General features: G+C 44.6%; 1 protein-coding gene across 4 annotated transcripts in view; it reads right to left on the bottom strand.

Annotated features, from left to right (window-relative positions):
- RFFL (ring finger and FYVE like domain containing E3 ubiquitin protein ligase) overlaps positions 1–17,231 on the bottom strand; it is an 80,226-nt gene that overhangs the window by 3,150 nt on the left and 59,845 nt on the right. The window contains exons 1-5 of one of the 4 annotated variants that reach the window (XM_063598684.1): positions 14,139–14,326; positions 9,135–9,545; positions 5,306–5,389; positions 4,153–4,363; positions 2,486–2,509 (exon numbers count right to left, since the gene is read on the bottom strand). In XM_063598684.1, coding sequence (XP_063454754.1) covers positions 2,486–2,509; positions 4,153–4,363; positions 5,306–5,389; positions 9,135–9,545; positions 14,139–14,318 — 910 coding nt within the window. In that variant the 5' untranslated portion in view covers positions 14,319–14,326. Of the gene's footprint in view, positions 1–2,485; positions 2,510–4,152; positions 4,364–5,305; positions 5,390–9,134; positions 9,546–14,138; positions 14,327–17,231 lie in introns of those variants that run through there. The other 3 variants (XM_063598685.1, XM_055101163.2, XM_034942099.3) reach the window with 3 other exon arrangements.

The following is a 17,231-nucleotide window of genomic DNA, read 5'->3' as shown; positions in this document are numbered from 1 at the left end:
GTAAACAAACTCTCAGTGCACATGCTTCCCTCAAATAGAGCTCCTCCAAGGAAACATTTCCTCAATAACCAACTCTGGTTACTTGTTTAATCCACACTTCATCCCCTCCAACAGGTATAGATTTGAAAAGTACACAGCACTTGGGGATCAGATACATCCCAGAACATGAGAACTAAGGCAAAGTTCTCAAAGCTTAAAAGAAATAATTTTCAGACTGTTGGGGCTGTAATATAGTGAGTGTGTGAGTGGCATGTAGGGACTCATTATCCCCTGAGGCAGAACAGGCTAAAAAGATAAAACTGGTTCAGAAAAGTTTAGATAGAAATGGAACTGTGATGAGTGGTTCATTAAGGATCACAAGGCTTTATCTATAAACATATCCTCCATTTAATAAAGTCAGGGATCATGGGGGACCCCTCTGCTATCTCACAAACTACTCCCAGGTTTCCTGAGGAAACTTCCTGGTGGAGAAACTTGGCAGAGATTACTGCTCCCTCTTTCTACCCCCACAAAACTTTTTTATACCCCCATGACTGCTTATCACATTGGATTAAAATTTTGAGTTTGCCTACTTACTCCCAGAGTAGACTATGAGCTCTTTAATTCAACATATTTAATCAATTTTTACAATTATATGCTTAGCATTTATTCCATGCTCCGAGGTTAGATATTCATCTTTGAAGCCCCCAATGCCAGTTATATGGTAGGTACTCTAAATGTCTGATGAATGAACATCTTCCCAAGGGAATGACAACATCCCACATTTACTGAATGCTTACCGTGTGCCAGGCAGGGTCCTGAAAGCTTTGCATGTGTTAACTCACTGAAGCCTCACAAAAACTATAAAGTAGGACCTCTTGTTATTTTCATTTTATAGATGAGGCCAACTGGGGCAAAAAAGTTAAGTGGCTTGCCCAAGGGCACAAAGCTGCTAAGTCGAGGAGCCAGGATTCAAACCCAGGCAGGCTGGCCCCACAGCACCTGCTCTAGAATGGCCTTCTGCCTAGCTGCCCTAAGAGTAGAAACTATCCAGACAGTATCAACTGCCGAGTGCACAGGGTTCTCAATAAATGCTAACTGGCTTGTGTCACTAGCAGAATATAGTGGGCATGACCAGTATCCTAGTAGAGCTGACCAAACAGAAAAAATCATGTTCAAAAGCCCAGCCATCTCCAACATGTCTTAAATTGTAGCCTGAAGTAGGTACCCATAAAAAGGAACTGATCTCACACAAGTCACCTCTACCATCTGGGGGTTGGCCAACCCATAGAGGAATTCTCCCTTATTGCATCTATACTTTCTCTTTTCTGGACTATTAAAAAGTTAAGAAATACTTCCCCCTAGGAGGTAGGCTGGGTGTGAAAGGGAGTGAAACCCATTTGCCTCTTTTGAGGTGCTGTTGGTCCTAACAGAGGTTTGGAGACTATACAAATACCTAAGATGAATGGGAATAATTTATAATTTTCAGTTACTCATTCTCTCAGGAGTAACAACAAACACATTAACTCAGTTGTCAGCATTCTCCCAGGGAATCAGAAAAAGAAAGGAAGCACCAAGTAGATCAGCCTGATCTTGGTACCAGGTGATGCTGGGGGGTTGGAGGGTGGAGGTAGGTCTAGAACTCCAAATGGTTTTGGGGAATTGAGAAAAGCTCAACTGTTTCTTATGTCTGATTAGAAGTAATCAGACATAAAATTGCCCATTCTGAGCAAAAGGCCATTTTACTAAATAAATTTGGGAAGTCTTCTGAAATAAGTTTTAAAATGCTGCAGGCTAGTCCAACACTACTCTAAGAACGTTCTCTCTTGGAAGGGAGTTCACAACCATATACCCTTGAGGCTTTTGAAAACACATAGCATATTTTAGAATGTCCCCACAGATGGTCAGGAGTTCTGCAGTGTGTTCTGGGAGTACCTGAGGGCCCAGTGGTGGTCTTTAAGTGAGTGGCAGCTGAGCTGAGATATATAGCTTGTGCCCAGAGAGTAGCACATGTGTTAGCTCCAGAGTAGCTCTAACCATTACCAGCCCTGTACAAATAGGGCTGTCTCAGGTCACCACTCTTTCTTTTTGGTTAGTACCAGAAGCTGCTAAACACCCTGATTCCCCAGAAGGTGTACACAGAGACCCTCCCTACCCAGACCAGAACTGAAAACACCAAGATTTTAAAAAATGAGCTGAGTGTGATACATGCCACCCCTCCTCTATTTCAGTGTTTTACAAATGTTGGCTTCTGAGCTCAGGTAGCCCAGGGACATGCACATCAGTCAGTCCGCCCCTACGTATGCTCCACTCTGCTTCCTGCACAGCGAGCAGAGAGAATTTCTAAAGATGGTGAGAGGCCCCCTGGGTCTCAGTGAGTTTCCCACACACCCTCTCTCTGGGGGCTCAAATGCTCAGAATTCTTAGACTACTAAAGGGATTGGGGTTGAAGGAGGGGAAGGACAAAAGGGCCTAAGCCCATTCCCAAACAGAAACAACTACATACCGTTTTGGTCTTCGGCACCACTGACTGAAAAGGAAAGAGAAGGATGTCTGAATAGGTAAGGCATGATGGTACAAACACAGTCTCTTACTGCCCTGACATCATTTCTGAACTCTTACCACTCCCTGCTGGGAACCAGGCTTGCCAAGAGCCTAGATGGACATCTGCCCTCTACTCACTCTACATGCTCAGAACTCACACAAAGCTCCTACTCGTGCATCTGGTCTACTTTTATTTTTTATTTTTTATTTTTTTTGAGATGGAGCCTCACTCTGTTGCCCAGGCTGGAGTGCAGTGGCATGATCTTGGCTCACTGCAACCTCTTTCTCATGGGTTCAAGCGATTCTCCTGCCTCGGCCTCCTGAGTACCTGGGGACTACAGGCACATGCCACCACTCCCGGCTAATTTTTTGTTTTTGGTGGAGATGGTGTTTCACCATGTTGCCTATGCTGGTCTTGAACTCCTGATCTCAAGTGATCCACCTGCCTCAGCCTCCCAGAGTGCTAGGATTACAGGCATAAGCCAACACACCCAGCCTGGTCTACTCTTAGGAAAAGGTATTCCACCAGTTTGCACAAACTGCCAAGTAGAAGGATACTGTATATGTGCAATATCCTTTTCTATTTTGAAGTCAGCATTAAAGTCAAGAAAGAATGAACTATCTAGCTGTTTCAGTCAGTCAGAGAATCTGGATAAAGTTCCCACGTGGAGTCATCTGTTCTGTTCCCCAGGTCCTGACGACTCGAGAGAAGACTCTTGAAACAATCCCAAAGGGGAAACAGACTCCATGTCAGTAGGCCTCAGTCTGTAATCGGGTGAAGAGTCAGTCAGATGACCCCTAACACTGATGAATTTGAGCTACTGGTAGAAGAGAGCCTGAAACCTGACTTCAACCACTCTTACCAAGCAAGGAATCAGTATGTTGCTCTGTAGGAACCAAATCAACTGGGGATGGGAGGAAAGGAGAAGATTCTGTGGTGAAATAATTTCAGGAAATGCTAAGTTCAAAACAGCCAAAACACATTTCTCTTCTGCAGGACTTCTCTGCCTTTAATATAAAAATCTACCATAAATCAGTAATGAAGATATGAGGTATTTTTCCCTAAACTCATTTAACCACAGACCCAGATATTTTCCTGGGCATCTCCTGAATGATACAGTGTAAAATGCTCTGGGAAATGAACAAAAGGAAGAGCCCAAGTGCAGATGGAACAGCTATCTTCTCCTGCCATGTATGTAGATTCACTTTCTACCTCCCAAATCTTCAGAACAAGCATTCTTATTCTAAGGTAAGAAAACTTACAAGGTGGTGGTGAGTAGGGAGGGGATAGCATATGGTGAGAAAGGCTATGGACTTAGACCATAAAATTTTCAGTTAAATTTTATGACCATAAAATTTTCAGTTAAATTTTACCTTTCAGATAAAGGGGTGATGCTAATAATGTCTATTTCATAGGTTGCTCTAAGGAATAAATACATACATGCAATGCCTAATCTAGTTTTGACACTCAACCACAAATGACAGCTATTATTAGATGGTGCAAATATGTAAGGTGTCTCCTTCCATGGCTAAAAGTGTGGAAATTGAGGCAGGTCAATACCATCATGCTTTGGAGTGACAGCAAACACTCCTGAGCTCTGTAAAGCTACCATGCAGATAGCCCCTCACCCAGGTGCTGGAGTCCTTTCTGATCCTTGTATAGCCGGGTCACTCTCTCCATCAGCTCCCACTTCTCACAGCAGCCCTTGTAGTTGACAAAGTTGCGAGCCAAGATCTCTTTCAGCTGCCGCACTGTCAGGCCTTCAATGTCCTCCAGGTCGGTCAGGTCAGACAGAGAGGCCCTTCGGCCTGGGACAAAGCTGTCCTCTGAGTCAATAGACTGCAATGACAAAGATGAGATCAGTGTGCTCAGCTCTTACCTCCCCAAGCTCTTTCTCCAAGGACCCCAAAGCAGTCACCACATCATAATTTTGGTGACTGACCTCATGAAGGGTAGGAACAGAGACAGGATGAGTACCTGGCATGGTGCTCTGCATTGCAAAATATACTAGAATCTCTTCCTGACCCACGATTCTGTGCTCAGGAGCAAACAGACACAGACCAACCAATCAGTGTGATATAGTACTAGATAGAAGTATAGTAGAAGGAGTGCTGGTTTGAGTCATATGACCCTAATTTTGAATCTTGACTCCTCTGCTGTTAATGCTAAATAATATCCAGCAAGTTGCTTACCACTCTGAGCCCGTTTGCCCCTCCATTAAGGGGAGAGAGCAGTCCTACCCCACAGGGGTCCTGTAGAGGTTAAATATGGCCGCACATGAAACCCAGCATGGTGCTGGCCCTTCTCCCCTGGAGACTTCTGCTTGCCCACAAGAGGCACATTTCCCTGGCAAGTACTCCTCTATACACAACCTTGGCCACAGCTCCCTGGTCTGTGCTCTGGACTGGCCCTGCCTGGCTAATTGTCTGACCTCCTTCCCTTGACAATGGCTACAGTGTGCTAGAAGCAAGAAAAGAACAAGATTTTAACAGCAGGACCACAAGCCTGCCCTCCGGCAGCTCTTAGAAAGTCAAGAGACTGGAAATACAATGGGCCATGAGGCTTCTCTGTCTCCACTGTGACCTCACAACTCCTTATAAATACACTGACCGCTTCACTAGTTAACCTGGAACACTAACACTAAACCCTACCCCAAAAATATAATTTCGGAAGCACTATCATCACACATTTATTCTCTCTCCACTCGACTCTGCTAAGAGGTTCCAAAGAACACCAGTGAAAGAGGAAAGGTGAAGACACAGACCCAAGCAGAGGCCCCACCTGGGTCTCATCCTCAGCAGGTACTCTGGCCACGCTCTCCAGGTAGATGGGTTCCTCTTGATCCTGAGACACATGGCCATTGGCCTGTGGGAAGAGAAAAGTAACATCACATCTAGAGATGTCCCAGAGATCTGCATAGCATGGGCCTCTTTTCAACTCACACAATGTCCAGAATGTACTCCCATCATGCCCAGAAATCCGGAGCCTCTTACAGCATCATTACAAAAGCCTGCTCTCTCATACCAACTTTGTCAAGCAGAGAAACAACAAAAATACATTTCAATAGACAAAGCTGCCCTCTAGAACAAAACTGCATTAATTCTGCACACACCAGGATGGCAGTAGCCACAACTCATCATCAATTTAATCTCAGCTTGAGCACGACAGGTGAAGGGAAGGTCATTGTGTCCATTCCACTGCTGGACTGCTCTCTATCTGGCATCAAGGTTTTTCTTGACACTGATCCAAAATTGCCATCCCTATCCCTGGTTCTGCTCCTCAGACCATAGTCTACTGGGGTTTTTGTTTGTTTGTTTTTTGTTTTTCCCAAACTGTTTATACCATGTTTTCCCCTCCTTCACACTAAATCTCCCTGGCTTCCTTATCTGACACTGATGGGACAAAGTTTCCAGACCATCACCACCCTAGTCTCTTTCTTTTCTGCCTAGTAACTACTCTCACATTCTGGAAATGTGCTCCCCATGTTGAGCACACTATTATTAAGTGCTATGTCCAGACCTAGTCAAAGAGTATTTTAATGTATCTAAGAATCTATTAGCCTAACACTATATAAAACACTGCCTATGCTTACGGAATTTCATTATGCTTGGAATTCTCACTTCTCAAAAGGTTCCTCCTGAGTACTCCTTTAGGAGGTTTGGCCAAAGAGTAGGCAGAACTGTTAGCCTCCTAATTCCATCACCATTTAAGCCACAAACCCCTTAAGTAGATCCTCTTCGCCCACTGCTCCCTGCAGGCAAAGGGCCTGCTGTGAGCTCAGAGCAAAGAGGTGTCTGAGCTCACAGGCCTTTTCCACCAGATTCTGGGGATGCCAGTGAAGGGACAATCTGGGAAACCAAAGACACCCACCAACCCCAGCCACTCACCCCACATTAGGATTCATAATATGGAGCTAATCAAGAAGAGGCAACCAACTGCAATGGAAATGAAAAGTAGAAATAACAAAATGCCAAATGAAGGCAAGATCAAATGCATAGTACACATGTATGGGGATGGATCCAAATCAGTGTCTTCATCAACAATGTTTTCTCTTAGCTTACTGTAGATCCTCACTGGTCTCTCAGGTAGTGTTACCTTGGAATTACCCCGGAATCCTTCAGAGCCTAACCTGTTCCTAAGTAGATATCTTTCAGATGTCCTGTTTCCTAGAAAGAGAAACGACCTCATGCTGCAAAGCATGCTCTTGTCTTTCCAGTTTGCCCACTGGCTAAATAAAAATCCAAAACTAGTACCTGTCCACAGTTGTGCTTATTGTATATACTTCCTTGCCTAGCAACTATTGATTGCTAGGGCACTAAAGGTGAAAGAGAGAACTCTGGTTGAGCAAGTATTATAAGGAAATTTACATTCTAGGTGCAGCTCATTTACGAACTTGTCAGACAGTACTGCGTAAGTTACTTAATTCTTCCATGCCTGTTTTTCCTGCTTGCAAAGTGCAGCTCTCACCAGAACAGGGGATGTAAGCAGACATTAATGTCTCTTGAAAATCTCAGAGGAAAAGTACCCACTTAGATCTTGTATGTAGGGTGACCTTTAGGTGCAATCTGGAAATTTCTGGTTAATGACAGGAAGCTTATCATCTTTCATTGAAAAATCTACCTGAAAAGTTTGGTTGGTTTTTTGTTTTTGTTTTCTGAGACAGGATCTCACTCTGTTGCCCAGGCTGGAGTGTGGTGGCATGATCATGGTTCACTGCAGCCTCGACCTCCCAGGCTTAAATGATCCTCCCACCTCAGCCTCTTGAGTAGCTACAGGCACCCACCACCACGCCCAGCTAATTTTTGTATTTTTTGTAGAGACAGGGTTTTGCCATGTTGCCAGGCTAGTCTCAAATGCCTGGGCTCAAATGATCCGCCTGCCTCAGCCTCCCAAAGTGCTGGGATTACCAGGCATGAACCACCACGCCCAGCCAAGGTTCTTTACAGAAAAAGAATTCCTCAGGTTCTTCTCCTGGCTCCTTATACATAGAGTGGAAAAAAAAAAAAGGGAAGAATGTATAGCAGGAGTTTAAATCTGTCTAGCAGACCAAGAGTCAGAGCTTAGGAAAGAGTTAAAGTCCAGCTGCGGAGAAAAACATGTTCGGGCCAAAAAGGGAGTTAAATGATTTTACTGCAGTTAAATTATGCTATCACATTGGCCTTTATGCCTCAGTGGTTGTCAAGAGCTGAATCAGGGGGCCCAGTCCTGGCAAAGGAGGTGATCATAAACAAGTGGCAGCAGCCATCCACATCATGTGTGGGAACCAACAGCACTAGCACTATACCAGCTCTAAGTAACTCAGAGCTCTTTTAGACATGGTATCACGCATTCAGGTCTCTCAACATCCAGGCAAGATCAAAAGTGGTCTGTGATTACTAACCTCATTTCATTGTTGTAGGCTCAACATTTGCCCAAGGGGACCAAGAAGTCAGTGACAAAAGTGGATGTGGAAATTGGATCTTGTAGTTCCTAATTCCCCCATATTGCCCAAGCCCTATAGATCAAGGGTCCCCAACCCCTGGGCCACAGACTGGTACTGGTCCATGGCTTGTTGGGAACCCGGATGCACAGCAGGAGGTGAGTGGCTGGCAAGTAGGCATTACTGCCTGAGCTTTGCCTCCTGTCAGATCAGCGGTGGCATTAGATTCTCATAGGAATGTGAACTCTGTTGTGAACTGCGCATGCGAGGGATCTAGGATGCATGCTCCTTATGAAAATCTAACTAATGCCTGATGATCTGGGTGGAATAGTTTCATCCCGAAACCAACGCACCCCAGTCTGTGGAAAAATTGTCTTCCACAAAACCAGTCCTTGGTGCCAAAAAGGTTAGGGGCCGCTGCTATAAATAACAGAGTCACTTAAGGCACTTATGCAACATCATCACTTCTTATACAACAGTTCTGTCCACTGGCCTCACTCTAATCCAGTAGTTAGTTGGTCTACCTGTCTACCTTCCCTCTTCTGGGGGCTTTTTGAGGACAGAGACAGTTTATTACTCATTTCTATACTCCCCAGGCCTGGGTCATGATTCAGTTGATGTGCTGCTCTTAGCTTACCACTTCCAAGCCCCCCAGGATAATGAAGAAGCAGCATGCAAGTACAGCGTGCCAACTACTCCTGCTTCCAGCCAGTGACTGGTAAGAGAAGCAGTGTCTTTGTCTGTTTCCCCACCCTCCCTTGCCTCCATATAGCCCTTTGCTTTCCTATATTCCTTGTGATGGTTACTAAGGAACTAAGTTTCCAATGAAGACTGCAACAAAGGAGTTAAGTTGAAAGACAAATTGGAACAGAACTAAATTTGATGGCTTAATGGTTACTTTTCTCAAAATATTTCTGGAATGATGAACTTTAAAAAATGTCTAACTAGGATATGTGTGTATTAAAAACAAAAAACAAACAAAAAAATTGGTACTGTGCATATCACCTCTGAAGAAAGCCAAAACATGAGTCTGATACCCAGAAAACACTTGGTGCACCAGTAGTCAGAAAGGCTTCACATAATCAAGACACTTAGCCTTATACCCTATTCTCACAACAAAGGCAGGAGAGGAAAATGAAAATGAGCCCTCAAACTGGCACAGACTGGCAGAGACTACAAATGGGCCCTTACCTGCTGATTCTCCTGAACCTGGGCTGGGGGAACAGAGGTGGCTTGTGCAGATGAAGAGGGGAGGTTGGGTGAGGTAGGTGGAACCATGCTGGAGTGAGGCTGGGTCAGGAAGGCCTGCTGCTCAGGAAAGTCTGGGGACAAGGTGGAGGCACGAGTCCTGTCCTCCTGGGAGATTACAGGCTGCTGGCCAAGGACCAAGAGCACCAGCTCTTCTTTCTCCCGGCACATTTCGGTAGAGATGTCATGGAGGCTGAGATAGTCCCTCAAGTCCTTCACCTTCATCTTCATGAGCTCCTCTCGCTGAAAGGCTGTAGCTCGAAACCGTTGGCAGAGAAGGCAGAGGCGGGGCCCATTCCCTACTTGGCTCGAACAGGTCATGCAAAAATTTTTCTTACAGTCCAAGCAGGTCTGCTGCTTAGAGCAAAAGACACAGGAAACCATGTCAGATTGAGAGAACAAGACAGAGAGTGCGATGGGAGCTTCAGAGCTGCCAAGCCCAGCAGGATCTCCTCCAGTCACTCTTACTTTTACTAAGCTCTCTCACATATCTAAGGGTGCAAGCCACTTTCAGATTTTAGATTAAAAGCCACTCGGGTGGAAGACCTCCAGTGTGTATTGTGTATATCCATGTACAGGACACTTCACATTTATTATTTAATTTGAGGCTTACTTTATTTACTCCTGAAGCACCTGAGGTATTAATCAAGACTACCAGCTTTAGAATCAAAAAGCTCTGCATTTTTATTAAGCCTCCCTCCCTTATTTCTTGCAGTGTCACCTTGGGTGTGTAATTTAGCCTCTCTGGTGCTCAGTTTCCACATCTGTAAAATGGGGGTGATAACAGTATCTACCTCATGGGGTTGTTGTGAAGATTAAGAGAGAACCCATTTAGCATATCTAACACAAAATGAGTCCTCAACAAGTGTAAGCTGTTTTATTACAGCTAGGAAATATTACCTAACGGTGACAGCCAGGATTCAAATCCTAAACTGTAATTATTTCTGCATGAAGGTTATGGTGGTGGTGGTTGTTACAATTAATATTAATTTATTGAGGTGCTTCTATATGCTAGCTTGTCATTTAATTCTCAAAGCGACATTGCAAAGTAGGTATTAGTGTTCTTCCCTGATTCACAGACAAAGCAACCGAGGCTTAGGGAGATCAACTGTTGTATTCAAGGTCAGGCAATAAACAGGAGAGCGGGTATTCACCCTCAAGGTCTGTCAGAGGCTAATGCCCATGATCACATTCTTTCCACCAGGCCATACTGCATAGCTCAGTTCCATTCAAGCACAGAGCAGTTCTGAGTCAAGGGCCTGGCTTCCATCTCCAAATTCCCCACCCGCTGCTCCATCGACACAGGCTCCCCACTCCAGGAAGGCCCACTCAGAGTGCTGGGAACCCAGTGGTGCTTACAAGCATATCCAAGACAAATATTTAGACAGCAACGGGAGGCTGTCTGAACATCAGGGTACTCTCGTTCCTGAAAGCACAGAGTGTCTCAGTTAGGCAACAAGAGCGCCTGATGGGCAAGCTGGTACTGCCTGGCAGCAGCTAGTCTGGCAGTCGCTGACAACACAGGAAGGCTTACTCAGCCCACAGGAAGCAATCCTCGGCCTCTCACCCCACAGGCTGAGCGAGCACAGTGACATCCGGCTGAGCTCTGTTCTGGCCAAGAGCATGTCACACCCCCAACAAGAGAGGTAATTCCTGAGCACACTGGGATTGGCCTGGAGGGCACCCTCATTAATCCTTTAAAGAAGTTAAAAACTTTTCATCCTGTGTTGACTTAAGTAATAACTTAAATATTTCTGGTCCATCTTTTCGAAATATAGAAAGCTGTTCAAGCTAAAAAAGAAAGCTCAAGAGACAAGATTCTCATAGTCAAGATCACAGACACTCTGGGCTGAAGTAAATGTCTGCATAGTTAAGATAGTTATATAAGTTTTGTCTAAGTATCATTCACATAGTAAAGGGAAAAGGAAATAATATTTACCACCCAGTTTTGGCTATTAAGACTTAGAAGGCATTGCAAAGGGACATATATCAAGCTCCCTAATTCTCCATACAGTTATAACCAAACAATACTGTTCAGAGATGGACTTAAAAGGATGCATGGCTGCACTAGCATTGTAACGGTTCTGGGACCAGTAGCCATGCAGGCAGAAAATGGATGTTTTCAGGTATTTGGGGTTCATTCACATCTAAAGCTTTTCTATTGGGAAATGAAGTCTGTTTAGGATGACTGAGACTGAAACAAAGAGGCTTCAATGCCATGAACCTGTGGGCCTGACATGGAATATTACTTAAGTCGATGCAGTTTGACAAGACCTAGCTTGACACAATTATAAAGCCTGCGTTGCTCAATCAGCCAGATCCAAACAACTCTCTATTCTTTCTTCAAATGTGTGTGGCTTGTTGGATGCAAGATCAGAATGCAGACAACAACCTAGCTTCTATGCACCCGCTGGCTCACAGGGAACTCTGAAATAAGCTGGCATCTGAAACACACCCTACAGGAACAGGATAGGGCATGAGGCTAAAACCCCAGTTTGCAGTGGCAGAAGAGAACAAGAAGAAAGGAAAAAAGGGCTGTCAACAAATGCAGGCAGAATGAGCAAAGGACACACTTATGTATAAATTCTGCCGAATGGTTCAAAACAACTCAGTAACCAGGTAGCATGAAAGATGAATTAGTGGAGGCAACCAACATGCCTGCAGAAATGCCCAGAGTGTACTGAGATATCCAGCATCACAGAACTGGCCGTGGCGCCTCAGGCCGACACCACCCTTCAAGGATGCCGTGTGCAGGGTTCTGCTGGCTCCCGTTTGCCAACTGCCCTTCCCTTGCTCCTACTCCCTCCCACCCTATTCCCTGGAATATGGGAAGTATTACATGAGAGAATGTATATAAAACCTTAGCACAAGGTGGATGCTCCAGAAAAGGTAACACGGTTACCTTTTTCTTTCCCCTTACCAGCACCTAAGACCCAGTCCTCTCTTAACACTCTGAGATCTGAATATCACTTCCATGGCTCCAAGCATAACCTCATCCTCCAACTGGTCCAACTAAAGAGGCTGGGTGCCAGACTCCCTCCAAAACTGTCAGGGTCGCTGCTAAACCACAGGGAGGTATTACCAATAGAGATGGGGTATTTGGCTTGTGGCAAAAGTACAGCCTGCCATTTCTCTTTAGGACTGAAAACTCAGGGAATGCAAGGGCCACATCTTACTTATATTCTGTCTATAAAGTCCTGAATGTTATCTGTGCTTTGCACCCAATAAGCATTCAGAAAGTACTGACCATAATGAAGAATAAGGAAAAGAAAAAGATAGTAGGATCCATGGAATCATTTCAATTCAAGCACTTCTAGAAAAAGACATTTTGAAAGCCCCTGGCTGTTAAATGCCAAACCCTTAAGATAAGAATGCTGATCCACTTAAGCATGAAATTACAAATGAAAAATTCTCATAGATGAAAACACCCTTAATATTCACAAAATTCACTGTAAATTGCACAAAATTAACTCATACTTTTGTAGCAAGAAAATATTGTAGCAAGAAAATATTGTACCAATAACCATCTTTTACCATCCAAACTGGAATTTTTCTTCCCCTCCAGAAGCTCTTGTTACACACACTTTTCTTTTGTCACATCGTATGGTGTGCACTGTCCTCACCTCCCTGTCCGACTGCAAGCTCCCCGTTAAGCAGCAATAGCCTTCTTCATCTCTGCCTCCCTAGCCCAGGCAATTCCTGATACACAGTAGATATTCAGTAATTCATTTTCCAATAAGTAAGAAAAAAAGCACCTTATTTTAATCATTGCCATGCTTTTCTAGGCACCCAGGCCTGTAACTGTCATCTTCTACTCGACATGCTGAATGTCTTCTGGGAGGGGCTTTGGAATCAAGGACCTGGGTTTGAATCCCGGCTCTGTCATTTAATAACTATGTGATCTTGAGCACTACTGAAGTCAAGGGAAAAGAATGAGTATTTTAATATCTCTCATGCTATTTGTCAGGAATTTAACACATTCAATGTTCTTCTTAAATTTTAAACCCTAAGCCCTAGTTTCTCATATGTAAAATGGGATTTGGGAGATTCTAAAACCTATATCATAGCTATTGTGAGGATTAAATGAAATAAAAAAATTTAAATTCCTTAAACAGTCCTTTGCACATAGCAGATGGTTTAAAAGTATGATTTCCTCTCAAATTTCCCATGATCACCATTTTAACATCATATCCTATCACTTATTCTGAGCTGCAAACCTCTCATTCTGCAGAAAAATGCAGAATGCAGGAGTTCTTTATCCAGGTGAGGGTTTACCTTCTGCCCTAGTCATGCTTGATCACAGATAACTCACTGCCTCTGGAAGAGGGAGGGTGCACACCTAGACACCATTATCTAGCCAGTAATTTTTTTTCCAGCTCATTCATTTGGGAAGCATGGCTCCCAAGCATTTCAAATGAAATCTGCTACAGTAAATAAGCTCCAGTCTTTGTTATGGTCTTCATGTACCTGAGGCATCCTTAACGTTGTTTTTGATAAAAAGAACAAGTTAATCTGCAATCAGGCCTTTGTGATGGTGGCTAATGAAGGAAATAACATCAAGTGCCTACGACATTCTAAGCATTGTGCTAGGCACCTTTCATGGCTTTCTTGTCTCACTTTATTCCCACAACCCTGAAAGATGAGGACTACAATCATCCCCATTTTATAACAGGGAAACTGAATCTCAAGAGAGGTTAGATCATATAGCTAGTAGGTAGCAACACTGATAACTGAATTTAGGTCTACTGACTCCAAATCTATGCTGACATGCTTTGCTTTTGCTTTTACTCAGTTAGTTCTTCTTGAACATTTTTGTGAAAGGGACAGGTCTGGGTCACCAGCATCACACAGGGAAAGGCAAGGTTGCAGGCATTCAGAGGGGTCAGCGGCGCTTGCCCATGGTCCATAGGCTGCAGTGGCAGAGCAGGCCAAGAAGTCAGCACTCACCTTCCTGGCCGTGTTTGCAAAGTGAGCCCCACAGGACTTGCAGCTTGGTTCCAAGCCTGTTGGGGAAGGGAAGGAGCTGTACCCAGGGTTGGAATAGGCCTGCATCCTGGCTCCCTGGGGTGGTGGGACCTCCTCAGGCTGTCCATCCAGGCAGAACCAGTTGCAGCAGGTTGCCCACATGATAAAATCTGGTGCAAGGGAGGAAAGGGGAAAAGGTCAGAGTTAAGACACACCTCTACTGTCCTTTTGATGTCCGAGAGCACAGGTGAGCAGTGACACTCAATGCACGCATGCCACCAAGGTGGAGGGGCAGATGTGTTTTCAAACAGATTTTGTTTTTCTTCTTTTTGAGATGGAGTTTTGCTCTTGTTGCCCAGGCTGGAGTGCAGTGGCGTGATCTCAGCTCATCACAACCTCCGCCTCCTGGGTTCAAGCGATTCTCCAGCCTCAGCCTCCCAAGTAGCTGGGATTACAGGTGCCCGCCATCACGCCCAGCTTTTTTGTATTTTTAGTAGAGATGGGATTTCACCACATTGGCCAGGCTAGTCTCGAACTCCTGACCTTGTGATCGACCCACTTCGGCCTCCCAAAGTGCTGGGATTAAGGCGTGAGCCATGGCGCTGAGCTGGGGAAGACTATTGTTCATTGCTTTACATAAATGATGCAACCCAGACTCAAAGAAATCAAATATATAGCCAATATATAGAGAGCTAATATACAGAGTTGAGATTCTGCAAACCCAGGTCTTCTGACTCCAAACCTAACATCCTTTTCCCTATACTATGTTGTCCATTCATTGATTTCCCCTCCTGCCAGCCAGTAAAACTACTCTTACATTTGTACCCCCAATCCTAGATAAACTTCTATCACAGCACCTATTATACTTTCTTGCACAGGTATATCTTGCTCTTTATTTTCTACTACTAAGCCATAAATTCCTCCAGGGCAGGGGATATTTATTCATTATGTACAGTACTGTTCCCTAGCACTGTTGTCCATGTAGAAGCTCAACAAATATTTGCTTCCTTACTGAACCAGAGCCTCTGTAGGTTTATTAAGAAGTGTTCGGAGCCAGGCGCAGTGGCTCACGCCTGTAATCCCAGCACTTTGGGAGACTGAGGCGAGTGGATCACCGGAGGTCGGGAGTTCGAGACCAGCCTGACCAACATGGAGAAACTCCATCTCTACTAAAAATACAAAATTAGCAGGGTGTGGTGGCGCATGCCTGAAATCCCAGCTACTCGGAAGGCTGAGGCAGAAGAATGGCTTGAACCTGGGAAGTAGAGGTTGTGGTGACCCCAGATCGTGCCACTGCACTCTAGCCTGGACAACAAGAGTGAAACTCCGTCTCAAAAAAAAAAAAAAAAAAAGTGTTGGGCCAGGTGCGGTGGTTCACTCCTGTAATCCCAGCACTTTGGGAGGCCAAGGCGGGTGGATCACCTGAGGTCAGGAGTTCGACAGCAGCCTGGCCAACATGGTGAAACCGTCTCTACTAAAAATACAAAAATTAGCTGGGCAGGGTGGCAGGCGCCTGTAATCCCAGCTACTTGGGAGGCTGAGGCTGGAGAATTGCTTGAACTCAGGAGGCAGAGGTTGCAGTGACGGGAGATCGTGCCATTGCACTCCAGCCTGGGTGACAAGAGCAAAACTCCATCTCAAAAAAAAAAAAAGAAGAAGAAGCGTTGGCCAGGTGTGGTGGCTCACGCCTATAATCCCAGCACTTTGGGAAGCCAAGGTGGGAAGATTGCTTGAGCTCAGGAGTTCAAGACCAGTCTGGCCAACATGGCAAAATCCCATCTCTACAAAAAAATACAAAAATCAGCCAGGTGTGGTGGCACACACCTGTAATCCAGCAACTCAGGAGGCTGAGGTGAGAGGATCACTTAAGCCTGAGAGGCGGAGATGGCAGTGAGCCGAGATCGTGCCACTGCACAACTACACTCCAGCCTGGATGACAAAGTGAGACCTTGTCTCAAACAAAAAAAAAAGTGTTGGTTTATTACTCCCATAGTACACATCAAATGCAGGTACTGGGGACAAAGGGCTGATGATTTTTACGATCACAAAACAAAGAGGATCTGGATCCAATCCCTCAAATGTCAGAATAACCTAACAATTGTAAGAGGGCCCACTCAAATGCCAAGCATTGATGTGAGATATGAGTATGTTTTTCTCAGTAGACTAAAGCAGCCCATGTAGATACTTTGAGCCTGAACTCTTTGCTTACAGAGACAATAAATGAAACATTCAGTGTTATTATTTGATAATCAGTTCACACAATAGAATGCTCTGCTGTCTCCTGACTCATTGTTTTAACAAGGGCACTTTCATAAGCTGGAAGGAACTAAGAAGCCAACTGATTCAACCTGGGTTATTTCATCAAGGAAAAAAGAATGAGAACCAGCAAGGGGAAGTAACTTCCTAGGTCAAATAGCTCATAACCTCAGGCCTCTTCACTTCTCTAGGTCCTTTTTAGCTTTCCAACACTGCCTCCACTGCACCTGTGATATAATTCGCTCCCTTGCAGGGGTCTCTGATTAACACCTGTCTCCCCAACTTGCCTGTAACCCCCACGACAACAGGGATTGTGATAGTCTAACAGTGCCCAATTAGACAGGTAGCTCAACAAGAACTAGCAAATGAATTAATCATATACAATATCTAAGTCTTAACTAATCACACATTTGTTCAATCTTCAGCACATCAGAAACATTTCTCTCTGACTCAATATAACCTGTCTGAGGGTTCTAAGTTCCCAGGAGAGGAACTTAGTTCCCAGGAACTTAAGTTCCTAGGATAAGAATTGCAAGTAATCTGCCTTTACTTGCAATTAACAGTTCACATGGAATAATGAAGTAAAGAGTTCTTCACAGAGTGTGTGTATGATAAAGTAAATGAGTTCTTTGCTGCCAAGAGAAATGGGGACAACAGAGGAGGAATAGCCCTCTGAAATATTTTGTAATTTTTTTTTTTTTTTTTTTTTTTTTTGAGACAGGGGTCTCACTCTGTCACCCAGGCTGGAGTGGAGTAGCATGATCTCGGCTCACTGAAACCGCCGCCTCCCAGGTTTAAGTGATTCTCCTGCCTCAGCTT

The sequence above is a fragment of the Pan paniscus genome, chromosome 19 (genome assembly GCF_029289425.2).
Source record: "Pan paniscus chromosome 19, NHGRI_mPanPan1-v2.0_pri, whole genome shotgun sequence".
Lineage (NCBI taxonomy): Eukaryota > Metazoa > Chordata > Mammalia > Primates > Hominidae > Pan > Pan paniscus.
This window is presented reverse-complemented; position numbering and strand designations above follow the sequence as displayed.